This window comes from Oncorhynchus gorbuscha, linkage group LG01, assembly GCF_021184085.1.
Source record: "Oncorhynchus gorbuscha isolate QuinsamMale2020 ecotype Even-year linkage group LG01, OgorEven_v1.0, whole genome shotgun sequence".
NCBI classification, from domain to species: domain Eukaryota; kingdom Metazoa; phylum Chordata; class Actinopteri; order Salmoniformes; family Salmonidae; genus Oncorhynchus; species Oncorhynchus gorbuscha.
In genome coordinates, this window is record NC_060173.1 from 73963354 (window position 1) to 73980788 (window position 17435).

Below are 17435 nucleotides of genomic sequence, written 5' to 3' on the forward strand. Positions count from 1 at the left end.
TCGTGGGTCCGGATATTGTAGCCCAGGAGTATGCTTCGGTGGTAGCACAGGAGCTCTGGCCGGGCTAGCTTCAAGCTAAGTGGGTGGAAACGCTAGCCAGGAGTAATCATCCAGGGTTGCGGTTAGCTAGATTTCTAGTTGTGAAGAATCCCAGCTGAAAATGTTCCGTTTGCGGTGGGAATCCGGGGATAAAAAAAATAATAGGTCCGTTATGCTCTGGTTAGAGTCGCGTTGTTCGAACTGGCGAGAGCTTTCCGAGCTAAAGGTTAGCTGATGACCGGTTAGCTGAAGACCGCTAGCAATGGTTTGCTGACTGATAGCTGGTAGCTAGCTGGCTAGCTTCAGTTGAGGGGTTCCGGATCCAAAGTAGATATAAATACTTTAGAAAAAAATAGCTACATTGGGTGAGGCGGGTTGCAGGAGAGTATTTAGAAGTTGAGGTTTAGCAAAATGTTTTAAAAGATATGCGAAGAAAAAAAAAGAAAAAAAAAAAAAAACGATATATACAAGGGACACGACACGACAAGACATCCGACTGCTACGCCATCTTGGATTGATACTGTCTTGTCGATGTGGATAGGGGGGTGCTCCCGCTGCTGTTTCCTGTTTCCAGTTTCCAGTTCGAACCCAAGTTTTCCTTTTTCCCGCCAACATTACCCAACATACTTCACTAATCACATTTCTAATTTATTAACATTCTGAGTGCCTCAACAGCAGTTGACTATGCACTGGGATAGAGGGTCACAGGTTCCTACCCCGCTGATGCCCTTTCTCAAAAAAGAGATTAAGTCACTTAATGGTAGAAGGCATAGATTTCAGCTTTATTGTTATTCACGTTTTTTTTTTAATCAATGAGTTATTTACAGACCTGTACAGTGCTGCAGGTGAAATGAATATTATATAAATATATCGATTCAAAGGAAGCATTAGGATCTCCCAACAGAAAACACATTTTTGTTCATAATCAAACTAAAGGGTTGACTGAAAGACTGATGTTACTGTAATTTTGCCATGGTTACCGATACTGACATCATATTTCGAAGGAAAGAATCCAGGTATACCTAGATTGTACATACGTTGGTATACCTTGTATTTCATTCAAGCTGGAAGCATTGTGAACTGCAACATTGACCATAATCCAAAGCATTGTATTTCTGTGTTCGACGTAACTTAGAAAGCTATCACAGTTTTATTATTATGAAATACAGTGCACTCGGAAAGTTCAGACCCCTTGACTTTTTCCACATTTTGTTACGTTACAGCCTTACTCTAAAATGGATAAATACATTATTTTCCCTCATCAATTTACACACAATACCCCACAATGACAAAGCAAAAACAGTTTTATCAAATGTTTTGCAAATGTATAAAGCAAACAAAATATTGTATTTACATAAGTATTCAGACCCTTTGCTATGAGAAATTGAGCTCAGGTGCATCCTGTTTCCATTGATCATCCTTGATGTTTCTACAACTTGATTGGCGTCCACCTGTGGTAAATTCAATTGATTGGACATGATTTGAAAGGCACACACCTGTCTATACAAGGTCCCACGGTTGACAGTGCATGTCAGAGCAAAAACCAAGCCATGATGTCGAAGGAATTGTCCGTAGAGCTCCGAGACAGTATTGTGTCAAGGCACAGATCTAGGGAAGGGTAGCAAAAAATGTCCCCAAGAACACAGTGGCCTCCATAATTATTAAATGTAAGAAGTTTGGAACCATCAAGAATCTTCCTAGAGCTGGCCTGCTGGCCTGAACAATCGGGAGAGAAGGGCGGTGACCAAGAACCCGATGGTCACTCTGACAGAGCTCCAGAGTTCCCCTGTGGAGATAGGAGAACCTTCCAGAAGCACAACCATCTCTGCAGCACTCCACCGATCAGGCCTTTATGGTAGAGTGGCCAGACAAAGCCACTCCTCAGTAAAAGGCACATGTTTGCCTAAAGGCACCTAAAGGACTCAGACTATGAGAAACAAGATTCTCTGGTCTGATGAAAACCAAGATTGAACTCTTTGGCCTGAATGCCAAGCGTCACGTCTGAAGGAAACCTGGCATCATCCCTACGTTGAAGCATGGGGGTGGCAGTATCATGCTGTGGGGATGTTTTTCAGGGGCAGGGACTGGGAGACTAGTCAGAATTGAGGGAAAGATAAATGGAGCAAAGTACAGAGAAATCCTTGATGAAAACCTGCTCCAGAGCACTCAGGACCTCAGACTGGGGTGAAGGATCACCTTCCAACAGGACAACTACCCTAAGCACACAGCCAAGACAATGCAGGAATGGCTTCGGAACAAGTCTCTGAATGTCCTTGAATGATTCTTGAACCTGATCGAACTCTGGAGAGAGACCTGAACATAGCTGTGCATCGATGCTCCCCATCCAACCTGAGAGCTTGTGAGGATCTGCAGAGAAGAATGGGAGAAACTCCCCAAATACATGTGTGCCAAGCTTGTAGCGTCATACCCAAGATGACTCGAGACTAAAAACCTGTTTTTGCTATGTCATTAAGGGGTATTGTGTGTAGATAAAAATGTAAATAAATTGAAACCATTTCAGAATAAGGCTGTAACGTAACAAAATGTGGAAAAGGTCTAGGCGTCGGAATACTTTCCGAATGCATTGTATACATTATATACTGTGATGGTACTTTGGAATGTATTGTTTTTTCTTCTGCAACATTTATAGTAAAACATTACAGTTTTTTTTATCAACCAATTTAGGTTTGGTTTGGCAAACTCCCTTAAAAGTCTTGAAAAAATGAAAAAAACAGCAATATTACGGTTTGTCCCTTGAGATGGAAATCAACTTTTGAATGTATTGTTTTTTGCAGCTTTATCTATAAGTTGTTACAACATTTAGCTGAAGCAGTGATAACAGTGACCTGTTCTAAACCCTCCACCTCCCAGTTTTTAGATTTAGGAATTCAGTATGGGGAAAAAAATTTGGGTCACTGCTATCTCTCTCAGAATGACCTTCTTGATCCAAATGGGCCTGCAAACTGAGACTGGTTTGCTAACTCTCTCTCCTCTGCTCTCATCCTTTGCTACTAGAACCATCAAACTCCCTTGGGCATCTCCGGCGCGGCCCAAAAAGACACTACCAGGTGGCGTGGCGAGAATCTGTCTCCTCACCAAAAACATGCTATAAAAAACAGCAATATTACGGTTTGTCCCTCTTGAGATGCCGTAGCAACAACTTAGCCAATAACACTTCCTCAAAAGAGTCAGAATTAATCGAAGATAAATCAAGAATTATTAGTAATTAATGTTGGCATTTTTGCTGAGGAGGTCTTAGTAATTTTACATCTAACTAAGATGTTTGGTGCAGTATTTCTCAAGTGAGAAAATGTGAATGAAATTTGAAGAATCCTGTCTATAGTTCCCACCGCTACTAGGAGTAGTACTGTTGACCAATCACTGCGTTCATCCACCTCTGGCCTGCTCGCCTCCCTACCACTGAGGAAGGGCATCATCAAAACTGTTCGCTGCTCTGGCTCCTTGGTGGCTCACGACCAAACGGAGTCAATCACCACTCCGGAGACACCTGCCTTTAAGGAATCTAGGATAGGATAAAGTAATCCTTCTCACCCCCCTTAAAAAAATGCACTATTTGTGTTGTTCCACTGGATGTCATAAGGTGAAACAGACAACATGACTTAAATGTAAATGTAAAAACTGTCAAAACAAAGAATACCAAACAATCACAAAATGTTGACAACAACAAAAAACTGTCAAAACAAAGAATAACATCACAAAATGTTGTTGCAATATACGCGCAAACTGTTTCGACTGGGAGGCATTCGACAGGCTTTTCAATTTGTTTACAGAATTTTTGGGATGGTTCAAGAGATTAATCTCTCAACCCAGATTAGTGCAAATGTCGTTATAAACAGTATTTGTTGCTTTTAACTGTAATGGAGTTTTTGGTGTAGCGGTTAAAGCACACAACCACCAAATTATTTTGCTGAGCAAACCTAATGCCCTGGCAGCTGAATTCTCACTTGAGATACACATTCCAAACATCACCAAAACTTCATTTTCCAGTGAAATAATGTCCACTTGTTAATGTACCATGTTGCCCAGCCTAGACTAATGCACCTTTTTTAGAGCTTCTTGAACATCGTTTGTGGTAGGGTGGGAACTGACGTGCTTATGACTAAAACGCACTGATATCGCCTTCTATTGAATAAACGTCGTAAGAAAGCCCGTCAAACATATTGTGCTTGTAATTCGCATTCATTAAGGACTTTGGCAGTTGTGGTCCCCTTATTCCAAACAACTCAACTCTCTGTTGTGAGTATGTGTGTCTTTGGCCTGTTAAAATAGCATCGTACAATTAAGATGCCATTTGCTCTTAATAAAAATAGCATGGCCTTTTAGAGTTGCATATTTCTGCTGTAAATTCTATGGGGCAGATGGCAGTAGTTCATCATTGGATAGAATACAGTAAGTAAAAACCAGGGTGCTTGGCCCTAGACATTTTTGGCCAAAACAAAAGGTATTTGTGAACCCAGCACTCTTTTTGTGCCCAGAAGCAAAGTCCCGGTAAAAGTGTGTGAATCCGTCCTAATGTCCTGATTTACTCATGGCATGCGGACCTAGCCAGCCCTCAGGAATGTCCCATTGTCATTGGCATTCAAATTCACAAAATGGTAGGACGCTGAACCTCTGTAAAACATTCCTAGAGCATCATTTTGTCAAAGTGACCGTAGTCAGGTCCTCGGTTGCTGCAGCTCGTGGTCAAACATGCTTAATGGTAGGGCCGGGACGATACCCGTATCGCGATATTCTTTCCATGGCAAAAATAAAAACACGAAGCTCTTTGGTCCTTTAAAAACCTGCTGTATGTAAAATATTGTGTGCTATAGCTTGGAAAATAAATGAATGGGACAACATAATGATTTTTGTTTCCAACATTAGGGCTGAAGTTAAATTCGCTTCATGTTTTGTTTCCTTGCCCCGGTACTAACGAATATTGCAATACTGGTATCGTCCCGGACCTACTTCATGGGTAGTTTGAAGAATGAGTTTCCTTTGTTGGTGGATGTGGACCACAGGCCCCCTGGGACGCCATTATCCAATAACCCTAAACTGGGAGCTTCTGTCTGGGAAGACAGATGGAGAGGGAGGTGTGTAGCTGCTGATCCCAGCAAACATTTCAAGTGAAAAACACTGGCCACTTGAGGGGCCTATTAATAACTTCCTACATAGGACCTGAAATTTGGCCCCAGGATGACACGCATCAAGCAACAACAACAAAAACGGTATAATTTTACTGAAAGGCAGAACCGGTCATTTTCAAAGCAGGATTCAATGATACTCTCCTGCTTTATTGGCTCCCAAGACGGTTTAACCAAACCCACCCCAACTCTCATCCTCTAGCTAACGATGGAGGGAAGCACATGGTCTAGATTGAATATGAGAGGAGTAGCCAAGGTCTTTGTCTGTTAGTCAAGGTCAAAATGTCACCAAATGAGTTACAACATCCAAGTATGTATTAATTAAACAGAAAAATGGCTTTGGACCATAGATTGGGATAAACTGTCATCTCCAGCTGGTACATGTTCGTAGTGTTTTTTGTTTCACCCTGAATCTGAGTGCTGTCTGGTCTCCTGTCTTCTGGGCATCCATTTGTCTCTCTCTCCCCAGAGGGTCAAAGTGAATCCCAGAACAGAAATGCCTCTTGCACTGCCTGCGCCCTCCCCTCATGGCACGTCACACTCGATGTAGGGGATGTCACTGTAGCGGCTGTCCACCTCTAGCCACTGCTGCACTGCCCGGGCCACAATCTCCTCCGACAGCCGCTGGGCATACTCCAGCAGGATGGGGTCCTCCCGGGCAGAGTCTTTCCCTGACCCCGTCTCAGAGTGGACCAGCAGCGCATTCTCGCCCCATCGCTTCCCAAGCTTGCCGTCCACCTTCTCCACCGAGTTGGCGTACTGGGTCGGATCGCTCTTCTTGGATTTGACGCATCCCATGATAGAAATAATGTAGCATTGATTTCAGGGAGCTGGTGAAGCAGGAGTGTGTCTGAGAGGAGCTTAGGCTCTGGTCGAGAAGTGACGGCTAGGAAGCCGATTCTTGTCTGGACCGAGCTTCGCTGGAATAGTCCAGACGGTCAGCCATGCTCCTGTACCTCCCCTACACAGATCTTTCGCATGTGCTGTAGGGAGAGAAAATAGGGAGAGGATTTCAGTGTTTTATTTTCCATCAGAGGCAGTCTAAAAATACCAGATAGCAAAGGAAAGGATTGAGAGGCCTACTATTTTCACAGTGACTTAGCATTTTCCCCTCTGTTACCACCTATGCAGCAGTAGCTACACACCGGACAAACCACGTCATTTCAACATGGACCTTTTGGGTCATATTTGGTTGAGACGTTAATCAATGAGAGATTTCAACCTTTTATTCACCCACTCAAAAAAGGACAGCCAGAAGTTTGTTGAATTCCCAATGTGTTATCACTACGCTTTCAACCATCTAAAGCGCAACCAAATTCCAATGGAAAAACCATGTTTGATTTTTGATGTGTTACTCATTTTAAGGTTGAATAGATACTGTTACATTAGTTTCTAAGATTGCCTTAACTTTTGGCTATTTACTGTACTACAAAAGTCATATTGAATTGTGTTTGGTTGATAATGCAACCAAATATCAACATCTAAAAGAGATGTATCTAATGCTTCAATAGCTTCATCTGAGCCACTGGGTTAATCACATTCTTTAACTTTTATTTTTGGTTTACTTGGAGACGTGAATCGGCTATATAATTTGTTAACTTGTCAAAGTTATAAGGCTATTTATTGTATTTCAAAAGTAATATTGAATTGTGTATGGAAGCAAATATCAACATTTGAAGGAAATATATTTTTGTTCTGTATAGCTTGTAGAGAAACTGGAGTTAAAGTTTGATGAAGTTAATGGCACAAAAGATACAAACGCAAGATGTAAAGTGTTTCAAGAGCTGAAATAACAGCATGCTGACTGCAAGAATGTCCACCAGGGCTGTTGCCAGAGAATTTAATGTTCATTTCTCTACCATAAGCCGTTCTTTTAGAGAATTTGGCAGTACATCCAACCGGCCTCACAACCGCAGACCACTTTTAACCATGCCAGCCCAGGACCTCTATATCCACCACTGGCACGCTGGAGAAGTGCGTTCTTCACAGATGAATCCTGGTTTCAACTGTACTGGGCAGATGGCAGACAGCATAGTGTGTGGCGTTGTATGAGCTAGCGGTTTGTTGATGTCAACGTTGTGAACAGAGTGTCCCATGGTGGGGTTATGGTATGGGCAGGCATAAGCTACAGACAACGAATACAATTGCATTTTATCGATGGCAATTTGAATGCACAGAGATACCGTGACGAGATCCTGAGGCCCATTGTCGTGCCATTCATCCGGTGCCATCACCCCATTCATGGTCCCAAGTCGCAAGGATCTACACAATTCATGGGAGCTGAAAATGTCCCAGTTCTTCCATGTCCTGCACATTCACCAGACACGTCACCCATTGAGCATGTTTGGGATGCTCTAGATCGACGAGTACAACCGCGTGTTCCAGTTCACGCCAATATCCAGCAACTTCGCACAGGCATCGAAGAGGAGTGGGACAACATTCCACAAACCACAAGCAATAGCCTGAATAACTATGCGAAGGAGATGTGTCGCGCTGCATGAGGCAAATGGTGGTCACACTAGATAGTGACTGGTTTTCTGATCCACGACCCCTACCTTTTTTTTAAGGTATCTGTGACTAACAGATGCATATCTGTATTACCAGTCATGTGAAATCCATAGATTAGGGCCTAATGAATTCATTTCAATTGACTGATTTATTTATATGAACTGTAACTCAGTAAAATCTTTGAAATTGTATATTGCATTTATATTTTTGTTCTGTGTAGATATAGAGCATTTTCCAAACTACTTATCATTTTTTTCACTTTGAAAATGTGGATTAGGTTGTGTTTAATTATAAGGCAGCAAAATGTGAAAACTGCAAGGGGTGTGTAGACTGACTAGGCATTGTGTAAATAGACTGTGTGGCTCTAGGTTGAATGCACAAAGGACTGGTGTTATTTGCTGTAGTCCACATCTCCATCTGTCCTGTGCAAGTGTGCTGCCTGATCCAGATTCAAGGTGGCATGTGATTATTTCTCTGACAGAGCAGCACACTATTATGTCATCCCTTCATCTCTCACATAAATGAGATTTTTACAGATGCTGCAAAATGCTACCATTGTAGCTTATGCTTTTTGACAGTGGCTTCCCGCTTATATAAGTACCGTGCTGATTCCTGAAACTTCAATCAGATTTTTACGACACATCTTTTCATATTTTAAGACAAAGTGGGGAAAGGTGATGTCTGTTACCTTATGTCAAGCATGTCGCTCTAGCCCAGGTAGCCTATAAGGAACGTGGCAATGTAGCATTTCGCTCAAGCATGGAACGTGGCAAGCATGTCGCTCTAGCCCAGGTATAATGGGACGCGACCCTATAACCCTACCTCCCTCCCCAGCGGATTTAGAAGCGGGGGGGTATTACAACCAACACATATAACAGTTCTACTTTACATTTTGTTATTATATTTTACCTTTAGAAATAACCTGATTGTGTAATATAGTCGTATAGGTTATTCTTTGAGAAAAAGTTATTCTAAATAAAAAATGTGTCCATTTCATTTCCGTCCTTGGGAATGTGAGGGTGAAGTTGGCCAGACCAGGGACGTTTAACCCCCATTCTCCTATAACCCACATCTCTTGAATTAGTAAGGGCATATATGAAATAATCTCACTATTGAAATGTGAACATAAAAGGTCAAGGAGAAATGCTAACCGGGATGGGGAAATAGAGGGCGAAATAGTTGTCACCCTTGGAAACAGGATTCTGAAAAATCCCTACTCGTGAGCGCATTTCTGCTTAATACAGCATTATTTAGAGGTAGCCTGCGCCTATAGCCAATTTCCCACACAAATACATATCATAAAATATCGTTGATGCCTGGGATACGTACCTTCAAGAGGGCTCTTGGAAAAGTAGGACTGGGTGAGTTTACCCACATGAATATCAAATTCACCCAGGGGGAAATCACATCCTCGTTTTCTCTTTAACGACACTTCCACCTGCGGTTGATTTCAATAAAGAAGTGTCATACATCCACACGGATTGTGAACCGAAATATGTGTGCCGCCTCTCCTTTCTATTCAATCTCCTTATCGCCTTCAAACCGCTGCATATGCGTCCAATGATTTGAACTTGAAGCTTGGAAGGCAGCGATAGCATTGGTCGGTTTCTCTCTCTGTACGAAATGTGCACTACGTTACCAAACTGGGCATCCAATGTTGCACCATACCACATTGTGCAGTAATTTAACTAAATGCTAAATCGATTTAAGGTCTTAAAGCCATGAATAGTCATACCTGAATGACTACACCTTCTTGCCATCATTCTACTCGAGATTGTCCATAGGTCATCGTTGAAATTGTTGCCTGTTTGACTACACTTTCTAATGGCGGCTGTAGCTTGTAGGACGTAATTATATTTTTAATACACACTCAACAGCAATTAGTAGCTGTGTCGACTATGTCGTGGAGGTAAATTGTGCGCATACAATCAGGATACTGATACTTGTTCAATATCACCCTCTTGTGGCATGCTTGACTTCTCAGTGATTTATTACAATGTTTAAAGTAAGGAATATATTCAATTGTTGCCATAGATTATAATCCTGTCTCCCAGGCCTTTGCTGGAAGTGTACCCCCGTACAGCATCCATGTGTCTAAATTTTAGGCTACTACTGAGTCTGCCAAGGGGTCTGGACCATTATGGCACAGGAGGTACGGTAGTGTGCTTTCGCTTAAGCCGCAGAGGTTTTATGAGTATTGATAGCAAGCTATATGTGCTCGGATATATTTCAAACCAATTGTGGTCATTTAAAAAAATATATATATATATATATATATATATGACGAATTCGTTCTTGACGAATGCGTAAATCTGTAAAACTCATTGGAGGAGTGTGCGTAAAACTGTATAGTCCATAAGTGTACATTAGTTAAAGTCGTTTAGTATGTTTTCTTTCACATAAGGGATATAGTCTCAAATTCCATAATGATAATAGGCTATAAACCATTGACATGACTCGTGACCAAGTCATTGTGTCATGTCATCCATATTGCTGCGTAAAATGTACATAATTTAGACGATTTGATTGACTTTCATTAGAACCTATATGTTACTTTTCATCTGTAAATGAAAATAATATTTCATAACCTGTGTGTAATGTTGCAACTGTAGTTGTCGATAAGCCGCACGATGGCACTAAACGTCTAGACAAAAAAGCTTTCGCAAATCAGACACCCCAAGGCAACAATAACCAGTAGCCTATCGTTTAGTACAGTATAGTAGGCCTACATTACAGCCCATTTCGCTATATATTTGGAATGGTATCTAGCAATGGTATCTATCCTATAGTCCTTTGATTAATACATTTTGCCTTTGGAAAGTAGGTTTGGAGACATGTAGGTCTACTCCATGTAGCCTATAGGTCTACATAGACTAAATATTGGTTCCTGTCATATTTGTAAATAATTGACCTTACATTTTCAAGAGAGATTCAGAAAGATAGGCAAGCTGATCATATAACTAACTGATTGTAAAGAAGTGGTCATAACTCAGATTCATTTGATCCCTGTAGCTTTGATGGGATGCAGGGGCGGACTGACCATCTGGCATTCCTGGCAAATGTCAGAAGGGTTGGTAAATTCTTTGCCTAGAGGGCCTGTCTAACTTTTTTTTTTTTGCACAAAATGATAATTATCTGGCTAATAATGGTGGCCTCAATGAATAAAATGGGCTGGTGTGGGTGCCATGAGGAAACATTTTTAGTTGTGGGTGTCTCAAGGGGGAAAATGTGCCATTGTGTTATAAATGCCAGAATCGATTTCTGTTTCCGGTCCACCCCTGGTGTGATGGGACAGGCTGAATAAAACAGGTTTCTCAGTGGCATTCAGATGTTGACAGGCTGTGGCTGACTTAAGTTCATGCAATAAATCAATAACCATATCCGAAATGTTTATTTGACCATTTGCAGTACTGTCTTGTCTGATTGATAGTGTAGTTGTCTCAAAACTATTCCAAACCTTGCCATTGCGTACCTCTTTAAGGTTTGACAGAAAAATGCAGTTCATGTCTGTCTGTTAAATTCATTGTTGCCAGCCCAACCAATCATAGATTTTGACGACACAAAAGAGAGGCCAAAGTTGCAATATAAAAAGGGCTGCCGAATTAAAGTATGACACCTATCAGTGTAGAGCCTGATTTCAAACAGAGGCAACTCTGTAGTCCGCCTTCACATATGCCAATACATATTACATTTGGGATTCAATTTTTATAGCAAACTCCGCACCTTAGATAATGCATCTGACGCAGGTTCTGATTTATCTCAGTTTCATGGTTGCTTTCGGTCCAGTGGGTCTTGGTGATCAAACCGCGCACCACCAGCCCCCTGCCACGGATGACGGCGAGCAGTGCTCAACATGCGAGGTCCGACAGCAGATCAAAAACATGAGATTACACGCCATCAAGTCCCAAATTCTTAGCAAACTGCGACTCAAGCAAGCTCCCAATATCAGCAGAGATGTTGTCAAGCAGCTCTTGCCTAAGGCACCACCTTTGCAGCAACTTCTTGACCAGTACGATGTTCTTGGAGATGACAATAAGGATGGAGTTATGGAAGAAGATGATGAACATGCCATCACAGAAACAATCATGACAATGGCCACTGAACGTAAGTTTGACAGACTATTATTCAATGTAACTATACAGTGAGTGTACAAAACGTTAGGACAACCTGTTTTTTCCCATGACATAGACCGACCAGGTGAATCCAGGTGAAAGCTATGATCCCTTATTGATGTCACTTGTTGAATCAACTTCAACCCGTTTAGATGAAGGGGAGGAGACAGGTTAAATAATGATTTTTAAGCCTTGAGACAATTAAGACATGGATTGCGTATGTGTGCCTTTCAGAGGGTGAGTGGGAAAGACAAAATACGTAAGTTCCTTTGAACGTGGTACGGTAGTAGGTGCCAGGCGCACCGGTTTGAATGTACGCTGCTGGGTTTTCACGCTGTGTACAAGAATGGTCGATCACCTAAAGGACACCCAGCCAACTTGACACAACTGTGGGAAGCATTGGAGTCAACATGGGTCAGTATCACTTTGGGACGCTTTCGACACCTTGTAGTGTCCATGCCCCGACGAATTGAGGCTATTCTCAATATTAGGAAGGTGTCCCTAAAGTTTTGTACACTCAGTGTTTAATAACGTTAAAAAGGCACCAGACCGCAGCTGTTTTTACGCATTGGGAACAGAGCGCACTTGCATATCTGATCCCGTATTACTTGCACCACTATGTTGAGAATAGGTTGGAATTTCATACGAATGATGAATTCGTATTGATCTGTAATTTCATGTTAAATTGAAACCACAATAGAATTTTACGCAGTAAATTTACGAACAATACGCACGAGCCAAGTTCCATCGTATAATGTGCCAGTGTCACTCTGGTGTTGAGTGTGGAAGTTCTAAAACTAGATAGGGTAGGCTATATTGGAGGATACCCTGGAGATGACACATCGTTGTGTTTTATAGTTTATCAATACTTGTCATGACATTGTAACTTTAAATATAAATTTTGAAATTGGTTTACCAAGGGGGTTCTTTTGTGTGTTGTGTTAAATACAACTGCAAACGTTTTTTGCAGTCATTTAATTTAGTTTATAAATCAAATTGTATTGTGGAATTAGAGATGACATTTCCATATTGTAATTAATGTTCTAATTTCTCTCCTCCAGCCGAATCCATCGTCCAAGTCGATCGGAAACCCAAGTGTTGCTTATTCTCCTTCAGTTCGAAGATTCAGGTGAACCGCATAGTTCATGCGCAGTTATGGGTGCACCTTTTGCCAGCTGACGAAGTCACCACCGTGTTTCTGCAAATCTCCCGCCTGATGCCTGTCACGAACGGGGGCAGGCACATAGGTATCCGGTCTCTAAAGATCGACGTGAATGCAGGAGTCAGCTCTTGGCAAAGTATCGACGTGAAACAAGTGCTGTCCGTATGGCTGCGGCAGCCGGAGACGAATTGGGGGATCGAGATTAATGCGTTCGACTCGAAGGGAAATGATCTGGCCGTTACCTCAGCAGAAGCGGGAGAAGGACTGGTGAGTTTAGATTGATCTCCCGTCGAAGCAATTTACAAATGGTTTTGTAACTTATCCCCGTGGGATCTATGTGAAATAATCCATAACCCATGTATTAATGCGTAATGATGCAATATCAACACGTACCACCCGTGTCAAGAGTGCAAATACATTTTTGTGTCAAATTGTGTGGCAAGACTCATCTGGCTTCAAATACCAGTTGTTGATCAGAGGGGTCTTGGCATCCTAAGACTTGCTCTCATGTGCTTTTATGTTTAGCTAACAATCACATTTTCAAAGTACTTTAGAATATTTAGTATTAACACACAGACCTCATTAAAGGAGTATATCTATGACAGAATAGTTTCCCTGGCCACCAATAATATCATGTTCTATCACCTGATTACATAAAAGTTCACATTATTTACATGGCCAGAAATTCCTGAAGTCCTCTGTGTGACTGTGCTAATCAGAGTAATTGCCTACAGCCTCTCTCTCTCTCTCTCTCTCTCTCTCTCTCTCTCTCTCTCTCTCTCTCTCTCTCTCTCTCTCTCTCTCTCTCTCTCTCTCTCTCCTCTCTCTCTCTCTCGCTCCCTCTCTCTCTCTCTCGCTCCCTCTCTCTCTCTCTCGCTCCCTCTCTCTCTCTCTCGCTCCCTCTCTCTCTCTCTCGCTCCCCTCTCTCTCTCTCTCTCTCTCTCTCTCTCTCTCTCTCTCTCTCTCTCTCTCTCTCTCTCTCTCTCTCTCTCTCTCTCTCTCTCTCTCTCTCTCTCTCTCTCTCTCTCTCTCTCTCTCTCTCTCTCTCTCTCTCTCTCTCTCTCTCTCTCTCTCTCACACACACACACACACGCACACGCACACTTTGTTCTTCTATCCTCATGGGGAACTACAATTGTTTTCCATTCAAAATCCAATTTTCCCTAAACTTTAACCCTAACCTGTAACCCAAACCCTAAATCCTTACCCTATTTGTCACTCTAGCCCCTAAACCAAACCCCTAAGCTTAAAATAGCCTATGTCCTTATGGCGAGGGAGAACTTTCCTTGTTTTACTATCCCTGTGGGGACCTTTGGGGATTTTAGGTCCCCACAAGGACACACACACACACACACACACACACACATTTTCAGTGGCTCAAAGTATCACAACACCAGGTTTGAAACCTTGATCAGCAATTTTTGTATTTAATTTTTTACCTTTATTAATAAAGCAATGTTTTATTGGAGAGGCAAAATCAAATATATTTCCCAATGTATCAAGCAATGCCTGTTTCTGGTTTTCAACCATTCCGTATTGTGCCTTTACAGCAACCCTTCATGGAGGTGACGATTTCAGAGGGCCCAAAGCGCTTCAGGAGAGACTCGGGCCTGGACTGTGACGAGAACTCCCCCGAGTCCCGCTGTTGCCGCTACCCGCTCACGGTAGACTTTGAAGACTTTGGCTGGGACTGGATTATTGCTCCCAAGCGCTACAAGGCCAACTACTGCTCTGGTGAGTGCGAGTACATGCACCTGCAGAAGTACCCCCACACCCACCTGGTGAACAAGGCCAACCCTCGCGGCACTGCCGGGCCCTGTTGCACCCCCACCAAGATGTCCCCCATCAACATGCTCTACTTCAACCGCAAAGAGCAGATAATCTACGGCAAGATCCCCTCCATGGTGGTGGACCGATGCGGCTGCTCGTGAGCGAGCGAGAGCTCTGCCGGCGAGGGGGAGGGGCTCAGCCAGGGTCTCCCCCCTGGACTTTGGGACAGATCCATCCACCACTACCAGTGCTTTCTGCAGAACACGGTGCAATAGAGCCAGAATAGCGGCTAAAGAAATGCCCGTTCATTCGCTGAGCAGCGCTTCCACCACGGACATGTCTCGTTCATTTTTTTTTTCCTTTTTTTTCTTTCTTCCCTCCAATCACATGTTCGCAGCCACAATGGCCTAAAACCACATGGATGTAGGAACACAACGCCTGTTGGACTTGGGAGTGGACTTAGTAGCCTAAAGTACGCCACATGTTCCCACAAAACTGTTAAATGTTACACGCTCCGTCCAGTTATTCAAACATACAGACATGGATGGACACACATACACCAGACCTGGGTTCAATAGTATTTGTTTTCTTTCAAATACTTTGACTGTTTGATGGAGACAGGTGGGGTTTGCACTTTGGGGAATAATCCATTGATTCCATTGCACCAGGCCAGCACAGCTTAAGTACTGGAAAGAAAACAAATCATATTTCAACCCAGGTCAGAAACATAGGTGCACACACACAGACTCATTTCCCCCCAAGATTTTACAGCTACGCTTACCTATCGGTGTGATAATCATATAAGCAATGTTTGAGAGTGAAACCGGGAATCCTCAACGACTTTTGAAAGGGCTTGGAAAACTATAGCTGAGGTCTCAGTCTGAACTGGCCTTCATGCATAATGCCATAAACACCATGCACACACACAGCAACAGTGCATTCTTATTCAACTTTTAATCATAGCTTTACCACCATTCAACTGCCTGAACTGCCCTACTCACTTGAATTAATCTTATTGTAAAATCAACATTACTGGACAGGAGGACTTGAACCGGAGGCACAATGAATGCAGTCTACACATTGAGATGTGTTTAAGACAGATAAATGTATTTTGAAAAGTATGAATGTTAAAACCACGTTTAAACTCTGTCTTACAAATAACACAGTTTGCACTATGGCAAACCAATAGAAAGAATTGGTTGCTACAAAAGTTGTAAAATTTGTATTGTATACATATACCATTGTTTCCATTAGCAGTTGCCTTTCTAAACCACTGTTAGTAAATGTATAAGACCACAAACTAGCAAGAAAACAGTACAAATGCAACTATATACCTGTTAATCAAATAAAGGTGCTTGCTTATATGTTAAGTTCAGTTATTTCATCCAATAGCTTAGTAATGGTATTTTACTGCCCTAGGAATACTAGAGGCTGTGCATGTATTCTAGACAAGGGGCAATGTACTCCTTCAGCAATGAGTTCTGAATGACACAAGTGCCATGTGGAATCATATAAAGGTCATTTCTAACATTCCTGTTCATGTGCAAAAGCCTCAGTCATGTAAACTGAATCATAAGAGGAAGGTTCTTGTGATAAACTCATGAAGACTAATGCATCCCTAAGGTTCCAATTCACATCAAATGAAATGTGAATTATAGACCGCAATACAGTTCATTCTGTTCCCCTGAACAGGGCTCAAACTCAAAATACTTTGCACAACACCACTTATAGCCAACAGAGCAAGAGACATCCCATGATGACATCGCTGACATCCCATGAGCGACAATTGGCTTCAGATCTCAAGGAAGGTGACGTCAGCGATGTCATCAAGCCAACATGCTACCTGAACTTCTCATCCACTACACAGGCAATTCAGCCAAATAGTGCAAGACCCAAAACCCTCCCATCCATGGTCACAGAAAGTGTGTCCAGGCTAAGGAACAGCATGGATCCTACCATACCCCATTAAAACGATTGGACCAACATGGTCCCTTTCAGCTGACCAATCACACGGACCCAGCCAGCGGTGGTGTTACCATTTTCGTTTCATCACCAAAACAATATGCAATGATCAGAGTAGTCTGGACAACATGTCTCATTCACTTGAGTTTATCCACCCTTATTCTTTCAACATATGTCTTCTACTGATGGATATGCCACAGGAGGTGTGTGAGTTTGTGCATGCACCCATGCATGGATGTACAGAAAAGTAATAAGATCAACATTCACCGATAACATTATATCATACGTATTGTGGACATCATTCATGCCAACTTTCTTTCAATCTGCTTTTCCAGCTAGGGGTCTAGCAGTCAGTCAGGGCTGTAGAAGGCATTGCAGTCTAATGAGAGAGGAAGTGAAATCTGTTGCGTTCAGACAGCATGACTTATTGAACTGATAGCTTCATGAGGCTTCACTTCCAACCGGTAGAGGGCGAACTGAGCATTGGCCCAGAGTGACGTCCTTTCTTGCTGTGAGCTGGAGGACTGCCATGACAGTCAGGTGGGACTCTAGTACAGGGTTTCCCAAACTCGGTCCTGGGGCCCCACCGAGTGCATGTTTTTTTTCTTCTCCCTAGCACTACACAGCTGATTAAATAATTAAAGCTTGATGATGAGTTGGTTATTTTAATCAGCTGTCATCCCATGAGCGACAATTGGCTTCAGATCTCATGGAAGGTGATGTCAGAGATGTCATCAA

The 17435-nt window shown here is 42.4% G+C and overlaps 2 protein-coding genes across 3 annotated transcripts; one reads left to right on the top strand and one right to left on the bottom strand.

Moving 5' to 3' along the window:
* Positions 1–3722: 3722 nt before the first annotated feature.
* On the bottom strand, positions 3723–9583 carry LOC124015332 (small membrane A-kinase anchor protein-like). 2 transcript variants are annotated; one of them, XM_046330539.1, is made up of 2 exons: positions 9021–9583; positions 3723–6166 (listed from the first exon to the last, which is right to left on the bottom strand). In XM_046330539.1, the coding sequence occupies exon 2, from the start codon at positions 5979–5981 to the stop codon at positions 5709–5711; it is 273 nt and encodes a 90-aa protein (XP_046186495.1). In that variant the 5' UTR covers positions 5982–6166; positions 9021–9583; the 3' UTR covers positions 3723–5708. The 2 variants fall into 2 exon arrangements, with proteins under 2 accessions (XP_046186495.1, XP_046186560.1); XM_046330604.1 differs by lacking the exon at positions 9021–9583 and adding an exon at positions 8380–8476.
* Positions 9584–11305: 1722 nt separating this feature from the next.
* On the top strand, positions 11306–16265 carry mstnb (myostatin b). The gene is made up of 3 exons (XM_046359915.1): positions 11306–11795; positions 12865–13232; positions 14516–16265. The coding sequence occupies exons 1-3, from the start codon at positions 11423–11425 to the stop codon at positions 14894–14896; spliced, it is 1122 nt and encodes a 373-aa protein (XP_046215871.1). The 5' UTR covers positions 11306–11422; the 3' UTR covers positions 14897–16265.
* Positions 16266–17435: the final 1170 nt, after the last annotated feature.